This window comes from Rhamphochromis longiceps, linkage group LG18 (assembly GCF_057381845.1).
Source record: "Rhamphochromis longiceps isolate RC_006_pf linkage group LG18, R_longiceps_female_GT1.1, whole genome shotgun sequence".
NCBI lineage: Eukaryota > Metazoa > Chordata > Actinopteri > Cichliformes > Cichlidae > Rhamphochromis > Rhamphochromis longiceps.
The window spans coordinates 13,284,011-13,308,767 of record NC_140574.1 but is presented as its reverse complement, the minus strand read 5'-3'; the positions used below and the strand labels follow the sequence as shown (position 1 = coordinate 13,308,767).

Sequence of the window (24,757 nt, the reverse complement as noted above, 5' to 3'; positions counted from 1 at the left end):
ATATATATATATATATATATATATATATAGATATATATATATATAGATATACATATGCATAGGTTGGTGCAAAAGATCAAAACATTAGCCACAGTTTTGTTTGTTAAGTAGGCTGAATTAGAGACTTTAGGTCCAGTGGAGATGTTATAAACCAATTACAGGACAGTAGAACTCATTAACAGGAATGTTTAATGTAAAATAAAAATGCCAAATCTGTACTTGCAGAGGACACAGTGCACAAGGTGCTGTCCAAAGAATGCACTCAGTGTCCCGGTGCCAGACAGCACAGGAGACCCACAGAGATGCCAATGCCCCAACAGGGCACAATATATTACCGGTAGAAGGACCTTCACTAACTTTAATTATGTCCCTATAGAACGTAATTATATATACTACTATATAGGCCATCACACAACTAACAGTGAGCAGGTCCCTTTCAACTGGTACAGACCAGGTGAAGCATTTTTATCGTAATATATATAAAAGCTGTGTTAAGTTTAAAGCAAACCAAACATTTTCTACTGCTCGAACTTCACACCGAAGCTTTAATCTGGGAAAGCATGGGCTGGCTTTTACAGCCACCAGAAATGCATCCCTATAGAAGGCTGCTGCTGTGACTGGCTGCACCTCCATAAGATAGCCTAGAAGCTCTTTTATATTTAATTTCAATGTGTGAATTGCATCATATTGTTGTTAAATCAGGTTCATCAAACTTTATCTCAAAGGAGAAATTTTTATCAACAAAAAAATGGCATAATTTTAATTGGCCCAACTATTTCTATTATAAGTAGATTAATCTCTTAATCTCTTGGACTGTTAATTATCGTGTATGACTGACGTAGTTCTCATAGAGCACTTTAGCTTCTTACTTTAATCCATTATCACAATCCTGTTTCTGTTGACTAATTGTTTTAGCTCCAAACTAGATCTCCTCAGACTTTGTGTTTTACTGTGAACCAACATGTAAGTTATTTGGTGCTAATTGGCAGAATGGAAAGAAAAGGTAGCTACGTGGAGCATTTATCTCCCTATAAATAGCAGCGTTTAAGGTTTCTGCAGTTGGTTTTTAGGTTGTTGAGGTTGTTTTGCCCCACGTTGCCACATCATACGTCCTCACCTTCCTCCTGCTTGTGCTGCTCCACTGGAACGGCCCCCAGAAAATCTGTAAAACACAAGCAGCAGCCACATTAGCAGCAGCAGAGACGTTCACTGATTAGGAACAGATGTTCCGCTTTACCACAACATCAGGGAAAATGCTGACCCACTAATAAGCCCCCGGGTGAAACACGGCAGGTGCTGGAGCGCCAGGCAACATCCTGCAGATTAAATTCCCCCCTCAACACCAAGCCCCCACCCAGCCCCTAACTTGTATATCGTATAGCTTTGAACCAGCCCAGTGAAATTAATGCAGGTACTGGGGGCCTTCTTAAAGTTTACCTGTAAAACTACAAAGTCAGGCCTCACACAAACTAATTACAGATACACTGTAAAAATGTCTGGTGGGAGGGGAAGGACGTCTCCGGGTCTCTTCTGCTCCTGCTGAGGTTTACAACTACAAGAAAACAGCCAAGTCAGCTGATTATCCCTTAAACTTTCATTAATGTGGAAAATCTTCCAAAGGGGAGGCAGTGATAGATGTGTTTTTTATGACTGCAGAAAGGTTTTGTAGTACTAAAGGGCATCATCATGACAAGCCATTTTACTGCTAAAGAGAGAAGGGTAATGGTGTTCTTATGACTCTGTGGCAGAGATTAACGTGCCCGGGGTTGGACTATACTACCAGGTCAAAATGCTTCTAAAGTATTTTTGCTTAAACCAAAAATAAGGAGAAAAAAAATCAGTACTCAGGTCTTTAATTGAAGTAAAGACACAGAGGAAATCGGAAAATGTAATTTATTTAAACCAAAACATACTTACAGTATCAAAAGTAAAAGTATCGTTATATACATCAATAGACTGTCGGTGTGATAAATAGTTAAAGATATGCTGATGTTAAAAGAGGTCTTTTAGTTGTGTGATCTCTGTGAGCAAAGGAACTATATTTGTCAGACGTTCAGTATGTAATAAAGTAGATGACATCAAGCTTTAGGAGTTTAAAGGGCATCTAGTTCACCTTCACTGGTCTAATTGAAAAATGTTGTATCTGAAATCTCAAAATTAAAAAAACAAAAAAACAAAAACTGATGTAAATGGTTCCTCGACTCATTAAATTCTCAGTGAAATATTTCCTAATATCATAGATGCAATTTATGAAAACTCTCACCTGGTAATAAAACAGCTGCTAACAGGAATCCTGTGCGGATCAGGGAAAGCGACGGTCGCCCAACACGTGCCATTTTCTGTTGTTTCTTTGTGCTTCCTGGGGGAAAAGGCAGTTAACAATATTCAGAGTGTTTGCAGGCTGAACTTCTGGAGACATAGTCTATTATTTCAATACGACAAGAGTCTTATAAGAATTTTATTATTTTTGGGAGGTTTTTTTGTCTTTTTTAAGGCAATTTTTCATGTAACTGATAGATATGGAAATCCTTGAGAAGACAATGCACTTGGAACAAAGAGAGCGCTTTTATTTAACTTTCTGATGCCAAGACAATGGAGAGGATTGAGGACATGCTGTAATAGAGCTTTTCAGAGATTAACGAGAGAAATAAGATGTCACTTCTGAATATCAGAATATCAAATAAAGCAAATGAACTCGACAATTCAAACAGCCAAAAGCTTGAGATGTTCTCTTGGATCGATGCGTGGAGAGCTGCTTAATTACATCTGTTGTTCTCAAAAAGACAGATGGCTTCTAAAAGTTGGACAACCTCACTTTTCTAACAAAGACAAGGCAGATGAGACTACAAGCGACCACTCCAGAATTATGAACTCCAGGGGTTATTATTGGCCCTTACCTGCAAAAGGTGTTGAAGTTGTGGCCTCTTGGTCCAGCAGCTGTCTTGGGAAAGGGGAGGGGGCTCTCTGCACACTGGTTATCTGAGCTGTCTAAACCTTCTACCTCTTTGCTCTCTGTACGGGCCGGACACACACGAAAACATTTTAAAGGCGCTCTCTCGATCATTAAAAACAAAAAGGCATGTGATACAGTTTGCCCGCTCCAGGATTGGCTCCTGTGCTGCCACCCATCCAACCAATAGGGGTCCTGTAATTATGAAAGGTGAGAAGTATGACAGTATAACTGCAAGGTACCATTTAGAGCTTCTTTCCTCACAGTTTTGGAATTTATTTTATTTTAAAATAAAATAAATGGGAAGGTGTGAATGTGAAAGGTAGTGTAAGTGGGGCACTCACAGAGGTAAACCTTAAGAGACTTTAGAGCTTGAGGCACTCCTGGTTTTCCTGGTACTTCCCAAATATACTCTGGAACTAGTAGATAAAATCATCCTCCACTACTAAGGGAATGAGTCTCCTGTGTTTTCTTTTCAAGCTTTCTCTCCCCAGGAACAGCTTTTCCTGCAGAAAATTGACTGCAAATAAAAAATATTTCTACTCTGTTGCGTCAGTGTATTGACTAATGTGTGAGCAATATTTGCAGGATGACAGAACATGACTCATTTCACCTCAGTGACGCAATGCAACATCCAAACAGCAACAGTTGCAGCTCATTTGATAATGTTTGTGAACCTCCCGTGAGTCTGTGGTGTCAAAAGTCTGCACCCAGTCAGCTGTTTTATACTGGATGTGAAATCTGCTGCTGGAGAGAGAAAAAAAAACCCAGAACCAAATTCCTTCAGCCAACTCTGAATGGAGATTTTAAATCTTACCAACCAGAGTGATGGTAAAAAGGGTGGTTTCATATGTTAAATACACATCTTTTAGATGATTAAAAATGCTTGCTTTTGTTGCACAGGCATATTTTCTGCTCTGAAACAGCACAGAGGAGATGTAAGCCATTAGGACAGGCAGGTCTCATACAGAGAGCTACTAATAAAGTAATCTGCTTCTGCTGTGGAGACAGAGCCATCAGGGCCAGCATGCCAGCAGCACTGCTACATGATCCTGATGCTTGGATCATGCCACGTAGCCGGCACAGCCTGCAGCCTGTGTCAGTGGAATATATATATACTGGATTTGGGAGCTATGGAAACGGGAAAACTGAGCTTAAAAGAGTCAAACAACATAGGAAGCTAAAAAACAACACAACTCATTGAACTCAGTGTACTTAATTGTACTTTTTAGAAAGCTTTTTAAATAATTTGTGTGTATCCATGACTTTAGGCCCTTTACTTCAATCATTTTTCTGTTTTAGCTAACCCTTAAAAACTGTGACCATCTTCCATTCCAACACATCACTCAGGTGCTCTACTGGATTTGCAATCTGGTTGCTGCTGTGTTAACCTGCTGGAAGCGGCCATTAGAAGATGGATGGGTGCACTGTGGTCATACAGGGATGGACATGATCTGCAGCAATACTCAGGTAGGCTGTGGTGTTTAAATGATGTTTAACTGGTGTACCAAGAAAAGCCCATGGATGCACGGTGGGATCGATCCATGCTTTCATGCCTTTGACATTCAGTTCTGACCCTACCATCCAAACGTGACAGCAGAATTTGACACTCCAATTAAAGTCACCTAAATCGTTTTTCTTACTCATTCTGACATCATATATACATGCTGAAGTGCTATGATTTGCCACCATGTGATTAGATATTCGCTACTTGATATTTGTGTTGAAGCAATTGATTAGGCATACTTAATAAAGTAGCCTGTGATTATATATACATACATAAATATATGTTGACAGAGAGACAGACCGAGACTAAATCAAATTACTAGGTTGCCATTTATTTTCTAAATATTTTCTGCATTCGCACAGTTTGTTCTCAAGGACAAGTGACCATCTCGCATGACTGACAGTGACTCAGCCTTGGCTATGATCCATGCAATTTGCACATTTCTGAATTACCAGGTTTGTCACAGTGGGAGGCAAATTGCTGTCCTCTTCATTTTAAAACAGATCTGCCATCACAACAAGTCAATCTCTGTGTCTGTGTGGAAAATATACAGCAACTTAAGAGAAATTTGGGGGGTAGGGGGGTGGGGAGCCAAGAAAGTGCTTCTTGTGAAGAAAAAGCTCATTAAAAAACATAGAGCCATGTTAATGATGATGCCTGTCAGAGGTTTTTACAATACTTTAGCTGTGCTTTGAGTTACTCGTCACACTTAAAGAACAACAGCAAATTTTTGCCATGGTTATTACCACATTTCAAACAGAGTTCATACGTTAATGCAGCACAAGAAAGAAGCACATTAATGGATGAGATGATACCAACAGCTTCAGCTGTTTTAAAGTTATAGCTCAAAGGAGTCGGCGTTTAAATCAAATGAAAGTCTTGAAGCAGTTTTTGGTTAAAACCTTTAACAGGCATTATGTCCGGTTAGAACATTTCTTTTTGCTTCAAATCTATGATTTACTGCGAACATGTAATTTCAGCTTAAAGTATCTTAGTAACGTGAAATCTTGCACAAACATTCCTTTACTGGATGAGGAAAAACATAGATGAGCCCCTTAATTTTTTGGTTTGGTTAACCTTTGGCTCCAGGCACAAATGTGGAAAGAAGGCTTCAGAGGGAGCTGTGAGCTCTCAGCTATTGAATGTAATATACATTAAAATATGACCTTTCGGTCTACATCATCCTGCACACTCTGAAATTCCTAAATGTGTATATTTTGCAGTGAGTGGGCAGGATAATCACAAATGTGCAAAGGTGTTTTAATAAAGCTCATGATTTCATTCTGAGACTTTTGTTAGTCACTGTGCCCCTTAAGCCTGTGTTTCATTTCATTTCATTGGAAACTTCTTCAAGCTTGATGTATTTTGCTGCTTAATGCACAATTACCAGTGTCTTGTATATAACTATTGGACATCCCTCTGCTGACAGCACACTTCTCTGTTTTTCTGAATCTGTACAGCCAGCTTTTAAAAACCTACAGTTTGCATTTTGTGTTCTTCAGAAGCTTCTTATCAGTCTCCAACTTGTGCTGAATAGTAATAAAACCACATCATGCTGCTGCCCACCACTGAAAGCATACAGTAGGTGACCTTCAGATCAGCATTCTCATCCATGCTTATATTGAGGTAGTCTCTCTTTATACAGCTAATTTTGGAAATGATAAAATCCACATGACATCCACACTGAGAATAATAACTGCTCTGTTCTCTGTTGCATTGCAGACATTTCTCCAGTCTCTCTCATCTTCTCTATAAAGACTGTAAGTACACACACAGCAGTCTGTGTGTGTACATAAGTATACATGTAAGTGCTTCTCCAAAAGATATCATATCTCTGTGTCTTTATTGGTGTGAACTTTGCCTCAAGCTCCAGTCTCCTCAGATTAGTGAAAAACCTCAATGAAGTCCATTTAGTAAATTGGGTGTCTTTATTAATTAATAATAGAGACACTTGATGATGCAAGAGTCCCAGAGCTTTCATGCTCAAAGGCATGACGTTGAAGGTAATTCATTGCCAGAGTATGCTTTTGGTTGCTGGATTCATTTCAAAATTACAAGCTCACATAATGTAAGTTGATGTTAACATCTGACGGCACAGACTGTTCCTGTTGAGTCCTGTTAATATTTGCTTCTTTGACCGACAGTCATTAGGAGAGGGGATGTCTGATGTGAGAGCTTCACCAAATGTGGAAAAAAATGAGGTGTCTTACATGGATAAACTGCTTAGCTTGCAGATTAGTGCCACTGCTGGAATGAAACAGCTTGCTACATGCTCAAACATTCATTTTGATCGTTCATATCAACAGCTCACCTTTTCCTGTGAAGCCAAAAATAACTGTTATCTGCAGCTGATGTAGTGTCTGGCTGAAAGTATTGAAGCCATCAATCAAAACAGATTTTTCTAAATGTCACTACAAAGCAAGACGGCGCTGGATACTATTAGACATTGTTTGCTCAGATCTCAGAGCAATCCAAGTACAGCTCAGGAAGGTACTTTTTAAATGTTACTGGTAAAATGTGCACTCAAAGCTTTTTAGTTTGTCAAAACTGTTTGCCATGTACTGGGATGCACTTACACAGTAACATCTCTGGGTAAAATGATGTCAGTATGTATGGAGAAGGTTAACAGTGGGTGCCAATGGCCAGAAAGATGCTTTGGGATATCTTTCAAGAGGTCTAGATAATGATTCTTGGACATAGAACTGTACAAACTCTGTTTTTGCCTTATAAACTGTATTTCCATGAGTGTTTGCACATCTTTCAGTAAACCGCTGCAACTGTTTTTCCTGTTTTCATAGAAGAAATGAGGGGCGCAAGACTGCACATTCCTGTATTAGCTATCCTTGAAAGTCAGCATTCTACTACATGGATTGTGCTAACAATCCAACTTGTGACTGAATACTTTAAATGTGCATCTGTTAAAAATGCCAAGTGTGCCATCAGTACAAAGAAAGAAATCTCAGGGTTGTTTTTGATCAAACAAAGCTTTGCATCAAATGCCCTGCTGATGTTGACTCTTGTTTTTCACTTATGCTGGACCTAGCGTTACTTCACCAGTTCATGTTGTTCATAACCCAGGCTGTCAGCTAGCTGGTACACCTGTTTACATTATCAATACAAAACTACCACCTAAAGTCAAATCCAGTTTTATTTTTTGCCCTAATGTGGAGTACATGTTGTGAGTCTTTGTTGTGATAAGTGCTTAGGAGATGTACTGCATTGTGATTACGTTAGCAGAAGACACAAAATGAGCTCTGGAGTGAGCACAAACGTCACATCATTTGAATTTTCATAGACAGTTAAGGCTTTCTTTTTAAACTTACATTACAAGCCATTCACACATGGGCTGTAAAAGCTGTTAAACTGAGAAAACCTTCAAACATAACCTTTAAACATAATACTGCAAGAAAGCATGTTTTCATTTTTTAAGCACTTTAAGCATCTAGAAAGGCACAATCAGTACTGCTACAAAGTTAATCGTATACGCTGATGTATATACTGGTTTGTATGACTAAAGTTCTACTTTAGAGGTTTTTGACTGTGTTACACCAAAACAATTGCAGACAATAGGAGACAGATTTAAAACAAGAACAGAATATGATGATGATTTTCATCTTCTTCCTGCTCCTTTTCATGCATGGAAACAGTGTTACTTTAATTGAAAGGAAGGTTGTGTATGGGAAATGAATTACTGCTGTACCATGTGTGAAACAAAAAATTTAATAAATAAATAAATAAATAAATGACACATTGTCATTCAAATCATTTAAGGCATTTTGAACAGCTCATCATTTATTACATGCCATCTGCAACATGTTTATGGGTAACAGCGATTGGTGCCATTTCCTTGTATAGGTGCTGTGTAATTACACCTCTAACAGGTGTTCTCAAGCGCAATGAAACCTGCAATCCAGCTCAGAAGCCGTGAAAGGCATGAACAACATAGAAGCTCATAATTTTAACATACCATATCTCTGCAATGTTAAGAATTTCACAACATCTGGAGGTAGGGGGGTGGGGGGTATAAGGAAACCTGAAACTAAGAGAAATATGGAGGGAAATTATATGTCTTTTGACTGTAAATGGTTGGTTTGCGGGGATAAAACAGTGAAAATATTATCTATTGCTTCTTTGGAATCTGTAATCTCTCATGAAATTACAGAACAGAACGTGTCTCTTTATCAGCCCGGTTCCATGAAGCGAGCTTGCAGATTGATGTTGGTTTGAAGGACTTCAGGGTGATAAAAGTGAAGGATCTGTTAGGTCGTGTACAAAGTTGCCTTCTGGTGGATCTGATCGTTTGTGAGGGCAGAGGTCGGCAGGAGAACCGAATGAGCAAGAACAGGAATATTTGTACATCCTTGATTTCTGCAGGCCAGCCATCCTTATAGTCAACACTCACTAGAACCCAGGTGCTGTTTAGTGGTTAGCAGTTAATGCAGGCAATGCTAAATCTGTCATGAATCCTGGGGGTTTGTGCTTGGGTTTGAGTTTTGTATTTAGAACTCTTGTGTTTGAGGTATTTTGAGTTTTATATTCTCTCAGCAGTTGTTCCTGGTTGATCCATATGTGGGTCCTTGAGTTTTAAGTTTATTTCTACCTCCCCTTTGTACATCTGCTATAATGTGAGGACATTTTTCTGACTGGCTCCACTTGCCTCCTTTAAATAAAGGAGCTAATTCTGTACAATAGAGATGGAAACTTGACAACAGGACACAGTTTTGTTTTTTGGGTTTTTTTACTTTAATTTGTCACCTGCTTATACTTCAAAGTAAACTGGACATGTTTTTGTTCTGGATTCTTAGTTCAAAAACAAGAAATTTACATTAATCTTATGTGAATCTAGTTTTTTTTTTTCCTGTAACATCGGCAAGTATCACTAAACTCATAGGCAAAATGAAACCATGACAAGGTTTTTCATACACTGGGCCTTTGTGTGGTTGTTTTGATAAATTAGCCCTACTTCAAAAATCCTATTGTTCAATCCCTGCAAAAAAGAAAGAAAGAAAGAAAGAAAGAAAGAAAGAAAGAAAGAAAGAAAGAAAGAAAGAAAGAAAGAAAAATCAAACCTTTCCTTGCCCAGAAATTATACTAGACCAGGACCAGGGCTGTAGCTGAGTAGCTTGTATGATTTTTTCTCATTTCAGTCAGGTTTTCATGAACTGCACTTGACTGAAACTACCCTTCTTTTAGGGTAGCTTTCTAGGCTTTCTTATTCAAATACCTCATGACTGCCATCAAGTCTTTGTTAAATGCTAATTCCCTACAGTTAAATTCTGACAACGCAGAGATCATCATTGCTCCAGATAGTGAAAACAATGCTTTGGGTCTCTAGGCTCCTTAAATCTAGCTTGCATCATCATCCTGGACAGCTCTGTCTTTAGACTGACTCTCCTCTTCTTTAAGCTGACTCATTCCTCAGTTTTTCATATAGAAGGAGGACTTCAGTGTTATTTTTAAGGTCAATTGATGCAAGCGTTGATTCTTTTTTTCTCACTTGGAATATTGCAGCTCCATATTTACCTGTCGTGTCTTAATGTTTAAAGCTTTGAATGGCAATGGGCTCTAGTGTATTTCTGAACTTTAATTGACCTACTACCTCTTCTAACTGGTCCCTGAGGTCTTCAGAGCAGAGATTTCTGCTGGCGCCTCATACTCGCTTTAAAACACATGGACATCGGGCCTTTTGAGCGGTGGCTTCAAAACTCTGAGTTGCCCTCATTTCGGCATTTTATTGCTTCAGAGGTAGCTTTTTAAAAAAAACTGTTAAAGGCATTTCTATTCAGACAGGCATTTGAATAATCTGAGTCTGACCTTCTTCGTGACCTTGCTCATTTACCTGTTTTATTGTTTTTGTTTTTTCCTTTTGACCCAAGTGACCCAATGCCCCTGCTTGTGAAAGGTAATTTATAAATAAACTTTACTTACTTTACAAAGTTTTGAACTGCCGTGAACCAACCAAGCTCATGGGCAGAGGCCCAGCTTCAACTCTCAACAATCATAAAGTATGGGTTTGCAGGGAGCCAGCTGAGATGGTTCAGTCATCTGGTAAGGACTCCCTCTGTGTGGGGTGTTTTGGGTACATCGAACTGGAAGGACACTTTAGAACACACTAAAGTGAAGAGTTTGTGCCTCTCTTGGGTTTCCTCCAGAAGAACTGAAGGAGCCGACTGGGAAGAGGAAGGTTCTGGGCATCTCTGCTTAGACCCAGACCTCATTAAGCAGACAAGAATGGACTGAATGCATAATGCACCTAAAATAATAAATTGATTATTTGATGAAATAACTCCCTGATAATATTTACTTTTATTTTTGTTAAGGAAAACCTGTGTTATGCGCTGCACCAGTTCTCCTGACATTGTTTGTGTTTATTATTGAGGTCGTAGAGTGTGTGGTGTCACTACTGCATTAAACTGAAATAATTTTAGTGTTTTGCTGAAACTGAAAACAGATCAACTTAATAAATAACTACTTATAACAAATTTGTTGTAAAATAATTGTGGTGGTGACTCATAATTTAAATAATCATGTATGGTTTTCTCTTGAATTAAAAAGTAGAATATTGTAAAGAATATATAAAATATATGCACAGTGATCTTTAAAGATTGATCTGATGTGCTTATATGTTTTGTTTGTGTCCTGGTCCTGTGTTTGGGGGCTTTTAGGTTTATATTTATAAATCACAGTTTATTTGGTTATTATCTTTGATTTTAGTTGTTGGAGTCTTAAGTTTACAGTCCAGGCTTTCATTACTTAATGAGTCTCAAATGGTATTAGGTTCATGTTTTCCTCTGCCTCTGTTTAGTTTGTCTCTAGTTGATGTTTTTCTTTAATATTCCTGGGTTTTTCAGTGCCTTTGCATTTTGCATCAGATTCATTATCATGCCGTGTTTAGTCTTTGGAACTCTTAGTTTTTAATTCTTTCTACTTTTGTGCATTTTTCTTTTTTATCACTGAATCAAAGTTTAGGGTTATTATCTTGAGATTTCAAGATCTTTTCCCAGAAGTTTGTGTAAGTTGAAATTCTGAGACACCTGACTTAAAAATGTTGAGTTAGTAACCTGAAATGTGGACTTATGGAGTCACAGCTTGTATTTATAAATCTGTGCGTTAGTTTATTCCACATTTCCTCATTGCTGCTTGTATCTTCTTGAGTAGTCTTCATTGTTGTGTTATGTGTTTCTCTTTTATGTTCCTACCTTTTGTACATCGTTGTGTTTTGTCTCATGTGCCTTGCGTTTGCTTTGCTGTGTCTCATTATCAGATTTGGTTGCGCTGTGTCTTGTTGCTCAGGTGTGTCCACGCTGCCTTGATTGCCTTCGTGTGTCTCTCTTTATTCTCTGTTTGTTTTGTCTTGAATGCTCAGAGACACTTTTTAATTCTGCTCTTCAATTTCTGCGTTTAGATTTTTGATGGACTGAGTTTCTTCTTTTTTAATTTCTGCCTTGAGAGTCTTACATTTGGTTCCTACCATTCATAATATTGAATTTTTCTGATGTAAAAATAAGAATACCACAGATTTACTACCTTTTTTGGCCTTTTTTCTGACTTAAAGATAAAGAAAGTTTGATTACCTGAGTTTTTGAGGCATTGTGTTTTGTCAACACAGACCTGAACAATTTGCTGTTTTCAAGCATCTCATCAAACAGACACAAACACTAAAATCTTAGAATAAGATGGAAAGCAGTTTTAAGCTAAATCACAGCCATCATAATATAGACAAAACACATGGCCTACAACAAGAGACAGATGACAATGTTTTCCCATGGCCAATGCACCAGTTGCACTACTTGCCCAAAGATATGTAGACAAATTTTACTACTATACCTTGAGTCTTTTCCTTTTTCAAAATAACTTCATACGCTATATTGTGCAAAATAGCTCTGCAAACTTTTCACCTTAACTGGAACTAAAGGGAATCACCAAAACCATGAAAACAGCCACAGGCAAAAGCAGCTGTACACTGTCAGACTGTATCAACCTTTTTCTTAACGGATTAACACGAGCGGCAACAACAAAATTCTATTCATTTCTCCAACCTGTCTAATTCAATTTTAAAGTTGCCAACACAATTTAATCATGCAGGATTAAACATGCGAGAACGTTGCTGTCAAACTAGATTTCTTTTCCTCAAAGAAATCTTTGATACTGCTGTTTTTTAAATTACTCAAATAAATAAAAGCTTCTTGAAAAAAAAAAAACAACTTTAAAGCTTTACAGCAACTACAGCGCAATTGAGTTATTTTTCCACGGAGCTCCTGTAGACTGGATATTTCCTGGCAAATTAGCACAAACTGTCAAAGCAGTTTTATTTCTATGAATGTGAAAGAATGGAGCCAGTGTGACACTGATTGTTCAAATTAATGAACATTTAAAATCCCTTTATAAATGTAGGCTGCGGATTGGGAGCTGCTTCAATGGGCCTGGAGACAGTTAAGTGGAACACGTCTCTATGAGAGGGGAATAAAGACCGCCACACGAAATGAGCCTCATGCAAAGCACATCCACAGAGCTCCTGCTGTGAAGCCTGCGTGGAATCTGTGTCGCATATGGAACGAAGTCGTGGCTGTTTGATGTAGCAGCGCCCCGGGACAGAATTCACGTTAAATTATAAGCCACAGTTTGTAAAAGGGGAAGGCGGGGGACAAGGAATGTTTTGAGGCCAGTAAAGAGATTTCCTGCCGTGGAACAAGCAGCACTCTTGATGCCCAGAGGTGAACGAACATCATGCGCTGCCAGATTCAGTCGGCCCTGACTGACGTGTTCCTCCTCAGTTCTCTTTAAATTACATGACTGGCAAATGCAAACAGTTTTCTGAGAATTGTTACACTAGAAGGTTATCTAATATATTTTTCCAGAACTCCAGACTAATTAAACCGTTTTGGATAATCAATACTGTAATCAGAGGTTCACCCTAACAAATTCTCCGTAAGATCAGACTATGCACTAATCAGAAAAACTGCACAAAATTCAAGAGCTACATCTTAGATTCTATAGGTCTCATTTAGCAGGTTAAAGTTCGGGATGGTACCATTAGAAAAAGACTAAACAAGTATGATTTGTTTGGACAGGTGGTCAGGAGAAAGAAGACAGCAGCACAGCTTTGATTTGCAAAGCTGCATCTGAGTAAGTTCCTTTATGCAGATGAGGACAGAATGGAGATGTTTGGCCATAATGCACAGCACCACATTTAGCAAAAGCCAAACACAGTATATCAGGATAACCACCAACTGTCTGGGGTGGAGGGGTGATTATTCAGGCTTGTTTTGCAGCCGCGGGGCCTCGGCACCTTACAGTCATGTAGTGGACCATAAACTCCTCTGTAAACCAAAGGATTCCAGAGTCAAATGTGAGGCCATCTGTCTGGCAGCCAAAGCTTGACTGAAATTATGTCATGCAACAGGACAATGATTCCGATCAGACCAGCAAATCAACAACAGAATGGCTGGGAAAAGTAAAGCATCAAGGTCTGTGTGACGCTGAAGCCTGACGTGCCTTTCTGTGAATCTTCCCTTAGCCACTAACAAAAATGTAGTTTCTGGTACAGAGAAGAACCAGTCTGCATTTCATTTATTTCATATTGTGTTATTTTACCACTTAATATTGAAGTGCACATTAAAAGCAGATTTGTTTGCTGCACTGTCTGATACAGAAAATAAGTTCTTTGTTTTCTATTGTCCTCTTCCTCATCCTCTGGGAGTTGCACAGTACTTTATCTAGAAGAATAAAAACAGCATATTGATTTTGTAAATGTTGTATGGGTGATGCGCAAAGACACAGCTAACTGTTGACATATGAACCATTTAAATGAGCAAGTTGGTTGGGAGACAGGAGATGAAAAAACATTTAATATTGATAAACTGTAGTCTGTTCCTTCCACCCACAACATGTGCGACTGGAACAGTGTTGTGAAATATCCATATTTTAGAATTCTATAAATGGGTGGATGCTCGATATAACAAATAAATCAAACTTAAACTATGCATATTTCCAGTTCTTTGACTGATATCATAGTACAGCATGAAGGGCAAAAGGCCTCCTCAGTATCTGGTGGTATGAATTCAGTTTGTCAACCACACACCTCACTGGCCAGGAGGAGATGATTCATACCCTGCAGTCCACCAGGAACAGAGTGCATCATTTTATCTTTTGATTCCAATATAAGCAAAGATTTGTGTGTGTGTGTGTGTGTGTGTGTGTGTGTGTGTGTGTGTGTGTGTGTGTGTGTGTGTGTACACAAAAACCCACTAGAAGCATGAACTGCCTCTTTATTGGCAGCCAGGTCCATCAGCAGTCCTGTGGTTCCCCCAGCCTGCCAGACAGCAAACATGCAGCTCAGAGGCACAAAGTCAGCCAGCAGCTCACCAGCTGGGCAGCCGCTAACGCTAACAAAGTGTTTAGCTAATGTTGTCTTTATAATTCTACCGTGGTAAAAATCTGCCAGCACAGTCCTTTCTTTTAGTTTCTTTTATATGTGATTATCAGCAAACTAACAAAGCTTTGTTGAATGTTGTTGCTGGATTTCTTTAGTTTTATCACACTGAGTACAGCACAGAGTTTCAATGAAAACAGTTGCTTTTCTAACTTTATTAGGACTCACAGGGATGGATTGTTCATCGATCATCAGCATTAAGCAGTCATCACAAAGCTTTGATTAGTAGTTAGCATTAGCCAAGCTAGCTGCCTGTTCACACACAGCTAGCTGATAATTAGCCACAGTGACCAGCAGCTACATTTTGATGCCACAGTGCACAGGCAGCCAACTCCCAGACAATGTTGGCACAATGGTCGCACTAGAGCATTTGACTAAACACAGTTTGATGCTTCTAAAAATTAATTTTTGTCAACTTTTAGCATGAGCAAAGTAAAGCAACAGGCCTACAACTAAATTTGGCAAAGTGTGACCCCAATGTGAAACTGAATAAGAAGTGAGAGTGTAAATTGCATCCCTGCAAATTCTGCCTTAGCCATTTAGTTCATCTTTTTGCGCATTACTAAAAATGAAGGCAATGGTCTCAATCGTGGTCTGAACGAGATCTGTATCCATCTAATATTGCAGGTACTGCAGTTCCTGGAGTGGCCACTTGAGACTTGCTCCAAAACGGATTTCTGCGGTACAGTCCAACTTCACAGCATTTTTAATAGTTTTTATTATCTGTAGTTAAATTCCCCTTCAGTACAGGGAGTGATTATTGATGTATTTATTGGCTAACATCTGTTTAGATACCATTAAAGATGGTGGGCAGAGGTCGTCTCATGTCCTTCGTTCTTTAAGGGCTGCACAAGTGTTGTTCTTTCACTCTTCACAGCCGAATGACTGTAATAAAGAGCTTGAAACTAATGCAACACACTGCTGTCCCTCCCTGTACCTTGTGTCATCTTTATTTTCTTAGTTTCCACTTCGACTCAGTCTTTAATGTATATTGAGCAAAAGACCGAGGGAGCCAGAGGCCTCTGTCAGGACCTATTAGTTATCGAGACACAGCACAAACACAGGAAAAAGAATGACAGTGACTGCGTAGTTTGATTCATGGTATCAAAAATTTAGATGTCCTCCTCGCACAGGCAGGAGAAAGAAACCCCCTCTTTCAACATAAGTCCCTGATCTTTAACAACAGGGAATACTCATTTTAATGTCTTTATTTCCTCAGTTATAAGACGAAGAAAACAGCCAACAACTTCTTCAATTCTACTAATTTTTAATGATTAAAATAAAAAACAGAATCTCTGCTACTGTTCAGTAGAAAACTTTCGTACTTCTTTTGCACATCACTGCTAATCTCATAAGGTTCCTTCGGCCCTGGTTCAGGAAGAAGCAGCAACACCTTGTCAAAGGAGGCTCTTCACCTTTGAAAAGGGTGCCCTTTACAAATTCTCTGACATGCCTGTGCGACACTTTTCACATTTAACAGCATTTTTGTTCTCTCTTTCACTCTGAAGTCAAATATTTCTATGTTCTTCTCAAGCTTTTAAGTGTGTGTGTGCATGATGTTACTGCAGCGATTCAAATGAAAGCCGCTGCAGTGTCTGACCACATAAGCATGACAGAGGAGGAAATGTATATTTTGTGAGGAAGCACTTCAAGCACTGAGAATGAGACCACGGGGAAATTTATAAACACATCTTTCTCTCTCAGTTTTGACCTTCTGCAGTTTTCTCCTCAGATTTTTTTTTTAACTAAAATGGGCTTCAGGGTTTGTAAATCTGTAAATCTGACAATGGGGTAAATGGTTTAGTAACAATTACAAAAAGCTTTGCAGATTATGTTTTAATTCTATTGTCTCCTTGGTGCTATAATCTGTTGCATTAAATGTATTCAAATGGTAGAAGGTTACCACAGAAATCTGGTTATGATCTTCATTTTCTGCAGCGCTCAGGCTCTCATGGACCCTCTGCATAATTCTTCTAATTCTTCCCCACAGGGGAACATTTCAGTTATATTAAGCTCATGTCAGGTCAGCACATCAAGCACTTTTTTACTTAAAATAAAAAAGGTAGATATTTACAGAAATGAATCAAATTGAATTGAATTCAATATAGAGAAATGCCTGCTATAAATAACTCGTATTGCTCATCCCTATGCTATTTTTGCTATTTTCACGATTTTCTAAGGCAACATTTGGATAACTTACACTGAAATTTTCCATGTGACACAAACACATTAGGCCTCATTAACTATTTCCTATTTATTTAAAAAGGAACACTGCCGTTTAACATAGTTCCAGTATGGAGCATGCTTCACAGAGAGTTTATGGTCATTGTTTTCAGCCCTTGTTGGGCTTATACTAACACAGCCTGTTCTTACCCTGCTCAAAAAAATAACTGAACTGGTGTGGGAAAATAAACTGAGCATTGAAACCAAAATAGATTTTCTCATATTTAATCAAAGTGGAAGAAATAATAGTACACAGAGGCAACTGACTTCCACAGCATGAACACTAAAAATCACAGTTTAATTCCTTAAACATGCACACTGGCCTGTTTTGTTCTTACCTGTCTTTTATAGCGCTATTCTACGCTGTACATCATAAATTTGCATGCTAATGATTTAAAATGATTCTGAATCCACAGGTTGTGTCGGGTGCCTGCAATCTTCATAAAACCACACACCTGTTTCTATATGTACTCTAGGAAAAACACATTGACTTGTAGCCTCCAATCCTAAGCCCAAAAAGCAGGAGAAAATCCAACTGAAGAAACTGAAATAGCTGAATATTGTTTTCCCTGAGATGCTCAGTGTGGCTCAAGCAAAAGACTGAGAGACTATAAGAAAAAAACAGAATGGTAGAAGTTATTTGTGATAAATGATCGTGTGAAATGTGAAAGTAGCAATATTAAAAGGCAGTCTCTTAAGCAAGACCCAGGAGAGAGCGCTTCACAGTACAGCTCGTTTATTAACTCAGGAGCAGATGTCTGCGAGGAGGGCTCAGACAGACAGAGCAGGCGGCAGAGAGATGAGTCACTGGGCGAGAGGTAGATTAATCCAGGTAAGTTGGTTCGCAGATATTCTGCAGACAAAGGTGAGCTTGCAGAGAATAAGAGAGAGCTTACTCACTATGCGCGGGGGGGAGGCTGTGGGAGGGCCAGTTGTTTGCTTTGTGACTGCAGCTGAGGTCATGGGTTGCTGGGTGGGCAAGCAGAAGTTGTGAGTTTTTCAATGAGGGATTCCAGAAGTATTGGACCAGCTCATCAAGGACAGGGAAATGGATCTGAGGATTGAGCCGCTCCTCAGCCACGGCGAGAACGTTGTAAAGTGGAGAGACAAGGACATTACACTCAGGAGCTTAAAGACCACAGGTGAGGCACATTGAGGGATCAGGAGAGCCTGTTTTCCACTCTGATGATGCAGACAATGTTGATGAGGCAGATGTGGAGCAGGTGAGCTTGCTGAAGAGCAGGAGCACAGGACAACACCCAGAGACGGAGCATGGCTGCTCAACCCAACCAAGCCTAGCGTGACAAGGAGCTGGAACAGCAAACCATCCCAAAAGTGTTTAGTTCAAATTCTAAGCATTTTAACTTTCTTTGTGTGTGTTTCTAAGACTGCTAGGACTTTGTGTCTCAAGACTGTGGGTGTGAACTATTTTTCAGGTAAGAAAAATGTTGCTGACAGAGCTGTCCTAATAAAAAGCTCTTACACACCGTTTGCACACAGATTTGTTTGTGTCCAGTGTTTTTATGATTTCAGTGTGGATGCGTTTCATTTTAAAATTATATCAAAGGTTTATCAAACAGCCTCTTGGCAGCTACATAGATCCACAAACAGTGAACATAACTAACGGTTTCATCTGTTGCACAATAAATGTGGTGACTCTGGTCACGTTGAGTTCTCCAGGCTGGCGTCTCTTGTGCCAAGAATTCAGAGCTACTGGGCAGTTCACAGTACAATCATCTCAATGTGCTTGAGATGATTGTACAGTATTAGAGGAGCCCAACCATCACACAGTCCTCTATAACAGGAAAAGTCCTTTGGCAGAACCAGGATCAGGGAGGAGTGCCATCTGCCTCGATTGGTTGGGGGTGATGGGCGGGGGGGAAACAGAAAAGAGGAACACAGAGAGACTGGGAACAAACCGAGAGCAGACAAAAGTTCTCCAGAGTGTCGTTAAGGATCCAACTGCTATAAATAGAAATGGTTTACTGAAAATAACACAAGATTCAACAATAATTTCTGAATGCAGGCCGCAACATGTGCGGTCAGCTCCAAATGTAAGAAATGTTTAAATGTGTCATCAGTGACTTTTACAGAAAGGCAACCGTAAAACAGAAACAATCATTTTATTTTCCGTTGGGTAGTTTAATATTTATTACTGTCCTGTGAAGACCATGTAGGTTTTCCTCCTTCCTCGGCTTGAGTGCTGCACGATGTGCTTAACTTACCAACACTTTAAAAGCTACTTAACACTACATCCCGAAGCCTTGTCGTCACAAAACCTTGATAATGAAGATTAGACAACACGTCTGTTAAGATTATGAATCACAGTCTAATTTGTTTGTTTCCATTTTTCAATTCAACTTGGTTTTATTATTATTTAGCATCAATTCAATCCAACAGTTGCCTCAAAGAATTTTACATTGTGAGGTAAAGAGCCTACAATAATTGTCCACATGCATCTGTGCATGTGTAGAATTACTGTAGTTGACGTTGAAGCTGACTAGCACACTTTTCGGCAGGTAGTGTTGCTTTAGTCTTTAATTGCAAAGAAGCAATAAGAAATCTTTTACAGGATGGGATTTCCACTGTCTTGGTGCTAAGATCATGGATATAGTTCAAGCAAAAAAATAAAATGTTCTCGTGTTTAAAAAAAGTTTCTTGGAGTTTTCAGTGGTTTAGTGGGTAAATTGTGCCTGCATGGAAAAGAAACATGACAATAATAAAAAGAGAGACAGAAAAGAGCATATGAGGTCTTGAATAATCAAGCCTGTCTTATCTTAATGACCTTATAGTACCATATCACCCCATTCTTCAGGATTACTGCTTACCACCCATTATGTATTTATTTATTACTCATTATTAATCTCTATTTTTCTTCCACAGCAAGTCTTTTGTCCCGTCTTCCTCACTGCACCTCCAACCGGTCGAAGCAGATGGCCGCCCCTCCCTGAGCCTGATCCTGCTGAAGGTTTCTTCCTGTTAAAAGGGAGTTTTTCCTTCCTACTGTCGCCACAGCACTTGCTCAAAGAGAGTCGCTTGGGTTTTCTCTGTTTTCTTTGTGTTACTGTAGGGTCTTTACCTAACAAAATAAAGCACCTCGGGGCAACTGCTTTGGTGCTGTATAAATAAAATTGAATTGAACTGAAATGTTCCAGTAGAGTGCAGTATGTACACATACATGCTTCAGGCAGTTTTTTCAAGTCTTGAAGCTGGCTTGAAAAAACTGCACTAATCCGCAGTGTTTACATATCCATGTGAGTGTCTTAGGCAAGAATAATTCTTTTCACGAATGTTTTTGGAGTAAAGTCATCCTCACTTGGATCCTGGGTCTTGAGATTTGGGGTATGATTAAGGACTTTGTAGTTCGTATTTTCTTTATCTTTTATCTTGTATTCTGTTTTTTGTTTTTTATTCCATATTTCTTATTTAAAATTTACCTCTGCCCCACCCTTATTGACAATAATTATTACCATATTTTTCAGACCATAAGGCACACTGTCGATCAACGGGTCTGTTTTCATACATAATGCACACCAGATTATAAGGCGCACTAAGGGAAACAAAACAGTCAAATACGTCAAATTTTACTCAACTCATTCTTCTTGCTTCCTCCACTTCCGTACCATTGATTCTTTAATGTTGAATTCTCTCGCAGCTGCTCTATTCCCATGTTGTTGCAGTATATTAATGACTAACCTCATATTGTGGGTGGATGATCTCAGTTATTCTCCTGACTTAACTTTGGTCCATTTCCAGCATCCCGACATGCAATTGCATTTGTCCCTAACCATCACGTTAACTTTTATCAAGTGAAAAATGTTAGCGTTCATCCTCCAGCTTCACTGTGTTTATGTTATGCTAACATAGCTGTGTCGCTAGCGATCACATAGCACATCATTATATACCAGCTAGTCCAACGTCAGTAACCCTACAAATGTCACTGCTGTTTAGTTTTCTGTCTTCATTTATGTTGGAAGAGATGGCAGAGCTGTACGTTTTTATTTTTTCAGAAATCTCTCAGTCAGAACGTGCCATATCATGTTTAGGTGGAAACTAGCGAGCTAACTTCCTGCTGACTTCTAATCCTGACATCCTTTGATGGCTCTTTGATATAGCCCATGATGGTGGAGAGGTCAAAGAAACTGATTATGTTAAGTGTACTTTATACATAAAGCAAGTATCTGTAACTGATTGACTGATTGCTTGATTGTAATCACCTGTAATCTATGGGTGGATGGTTGGGGATCCAGTACTTATTTCACTCAATGATGCCAAAATCAATTTAGATTTTAATGTAATGTTTTTATTCTGGATTTTTGTTGCCTCCATAAAAAATGAATAAACCATAAAATTTAGAGACTGTTCATTTCTTTCTAAGTGAGCAATAATTATTCCCCAAATGTAGATTAGACCTAAAAAAAAAAAGCTAAATTTGAATCCAGCCTTTGCACGGTGGAGTACATGAATGTCTCCCCAAGCCCAGTGAAGTTAAATTGTTGTAGCATGTGATAGGCATGTTCCTATGGTAACTGAAAGAGTGTGTGGATTAGTTGGATCTTGCACATATTGTATATTGTATATCAAAATGAAAAAGTTCTGTACAAAACTAAAGCAGTATTCATTTAAAGGACTTGCACTACAATGTAAAACCTTCGGTCCTTCACTACACTTAAGAAAGTAAGACCCTTTGAACTCACAGACACAGCAGGGTAAACCACGCTGGTCTGATGCAGACCGTTTTAATTCCAGCACAAGCACAAGAAATCTCTCTGAGCCAACTTTCTGCTAACTTCTGAAATACATTAAATTTAATCAATTCTGTTTTCATGGATGCCTGGATGTTAAACTTAAATGTTGCACCTGGTAAAGCAGCAACCCTGATCATTTTATTAAAGATGAAAGAATTTAGACAGTTTTTAACTCTCAGTGATGCCACAGTGTTTGTTTGACTTATATATATATATATATATATATATATATATATAGGGATGGGTATCGTTTAGGTTTTATCCGATACCGGTGCCAAATCGGTACTTTTGAAACGGTGCCGGTGCTCAAACGGTGCTTAAAGAATGGAGAACACAAAATTGGTCCAAAAACCTCTCATGTTCAGCAGTTTTTTGTAAAAAGATAAAAATGTTAGCCTTTTCTGCAGCTATGGGGCATATATGGTATCACTCTTGGCTGGAAGCAATGCTTCAACAATGGAAAAAACATAAACTTTGTCCAAAAACCTCTCATGTTTAACTGTTTCCCACTTTTTCTTTGATCATTTTAGCCTTTTTGGCCAGGGTGAAGGGAATATCTGCCATCAAACAAGAAGACAGCCGCATGTAGCTATGATGAGGTTTGCTAGTTCACCTTACATGCATTAATGTAATAACGTGGTTAGCCTACTCAACGTAAATTACACACGAACAACATTAAGCTACTCACGCAGAGAAGAACGGCTGCTGCTGCCATCATCATCCGTCATCATTTCTGCTACACTGGCAGGGCTAGGGGCCAGGACTCTCCTCTTCGTGTTTTTGGGGGATGTTGCTAACTCCGGGTCCGATAACAGGCAACCCACCGCAGTAGATGCGCTCGTGTGAGGTCTCGCAGCAAGCTATCAAATACGGTGCATTTCTGGGCTTTTAAAAAAAACGCTATGCGTCGCCAGGTGTTTAATCGGATTTGAGGTGTTACCTCCTTTGACAGTATCACAGTATCAGCTTAAAGCACTTGTTGCAGGCTGCTGAGTTCTTTTGCTGTGAAGTACAGCCAGACTTTTGACCGCTTCGCCTTGGGCATTTTTAATCTGTAGCTCTGCTCTAAAAGAACGTACGTACCTGGACCCGCCTACTATCCTCGGAAACGTAAAATGATTGGCTAGAAGTCAGAGGTGTGGACTCGAGTCACATGACTTGGACTCGAGTCAGACTCGATTTTATGACTTTAGACTTGACTTGAAAAAATGTTCTAAGACTTGTGACTTGACTTGGACTTTTACACCAATGACTTGGGACTTGAATTGGACTTGAACCGGTTTACTTGAAAAGACTTGATATTTTACCCCAAATATAAAATTTTACATGCATATTATATAGAGATTGAAAATGTGACGTCATTCACGGGTAGAACCGCAAAGGATTCTGGGAACTCGTGGCAAGCGGTACTAGTGCACGCAGGCTTTCAATTAAAATCAGTTATACAGCGATAAAAAGAAACACAAAAATGGCAAGATGCTGTTGTATTATTAACTGCAATAGCCGGTCGCATGACAGCCACGGGAAGCCGACGGGTAAAGAGATCGGTTGTTATCGGATTACGTCGTTGAAGAGAAATTGTTCAAGCCATGTTTCCGAAGTAACAAAGACGCGACTGGATTGCAGCCATTCAAAGATCAAATATAACGTCCCAGAACAGGTTAGTCTGCTCCAAGCATTTACACGAAGGTCAGTGTTTTTTAGTAGTTAATACGTCATTTTCATAACATAATTAGTGATATAGGTTACAAGCAAGTCTGGCGCTGAACAGAAATTGTCGCGCTATGCTCCTTTGTTTATTGTGCATAAATAGTGAATTGTCCTGACACAATATTGCGTTTCGCTTCTGTTATTATGGTACATTGACAAAAACATATACTTTTATTCACAGGATAAAACAGGTTTTTTGTATCACTAATTGCCCAGTACGATTACAGCATACAATATTATTGTCACTGCTACATTTCTGTGATGCTACCAGAAATTATTTCCACTACTAATTAATTACCGTTGAGCTCAAAGGTCCTATTAATAAACGGTTAAGGAATGTGTATTTATGACGACAATTTGTGAGACTGGTAAACTTATGATACGTACGATGGTCTTTACTTTCTACACGGTGCATTTCAAGGTCCTGTACCCATCCGTCGGTAAACTGTACCTGGGCTTGTTGCAGTGACCTGAAGTTACTAAACTTCATGAGTGTATGCACTCACTCCAAGAACCGTATGATTATAAATATGCATATAAATATGCTAAGATGAGATAGCTGACTTCATCTAACTAGCAAATGTTGTCCAGGCTACGTTGGTGATACAGTTTTTTTTAATGTGTATGATATTTTTGTCATGCGATTTTAAAGCTGGTCCTACAACCGCATCCAAGAATAACATGCAGCTTATCTCAGAACTGTCGGTGAAAATTATTCTTGGAGCTAGGTTTAATTGAGCTGCATTTTAAAGAGGTGCAATTTCACAATTTGTGTATATTTTCTAAGTTCACTATTTTGTCATGTGTTGAGAAAAACACAGATTTTAAAATTACATGGTCTAATATTTACATTTAGCATATAACTGCAACATTATTTTTTCATTATTTTTTTTTTTAAAGACTCGAAAGGACTTGAAATTCAAAGTTTCAGACTTGTGACTTGACTCGGACTTTTACACCAGTGACTTGAGACTCGACTCTGACTTGCCTGACATTACTTGAGACTTGACTTGAGACTTGAGGATAAAGACTTGAGACTTACTTGAGACTTGCAAAACAATGACTTGGTCCCACCTCTGCTAGAAGTGTATCACAGCTCAGGAAAAAAAAGCACCGAAATAAAGCACCGAAATGTGCGCTGCTTTTCGGTCTGGTTACTACCGTTTATGTCAGAACCGGTGCCATGA

General features: G+C 39.0%; 1 protein-coding gene across 1 annotated transcript in view; it reads right to left on the bottom strand.

The window, feature by feature from the left end:
• Positions 1–9,448, bottom strand: part of and2 (actinodin2) — a 12,456-nt gene extending 3,008 nt beyond the window's left edge. The window contains exons 1-3 of the mRNA XM_085390076.1: positions 2,898–9,448; positions 2,264–2,359; positions 1,118–1,162 (exon numbers count right to left, since the gene is read on the bottom strand). Of these exons, the coding sequence (XP_085246202.1) occupies positions 1,118–1,162; positions 2,264–2,336 (118 nt within the window). The 5' untranslated portion in view covers positions 2,337–2,359; positions 2,898–9,448. The remainder of the gene's footprint in view (positions 1–1,117; positions 1,163–2,263; positions 2,360–2,897) is intronic.
• Between the last annotated feature and the right edge of the window lie 15,309 nt (positions 9,449–24,757).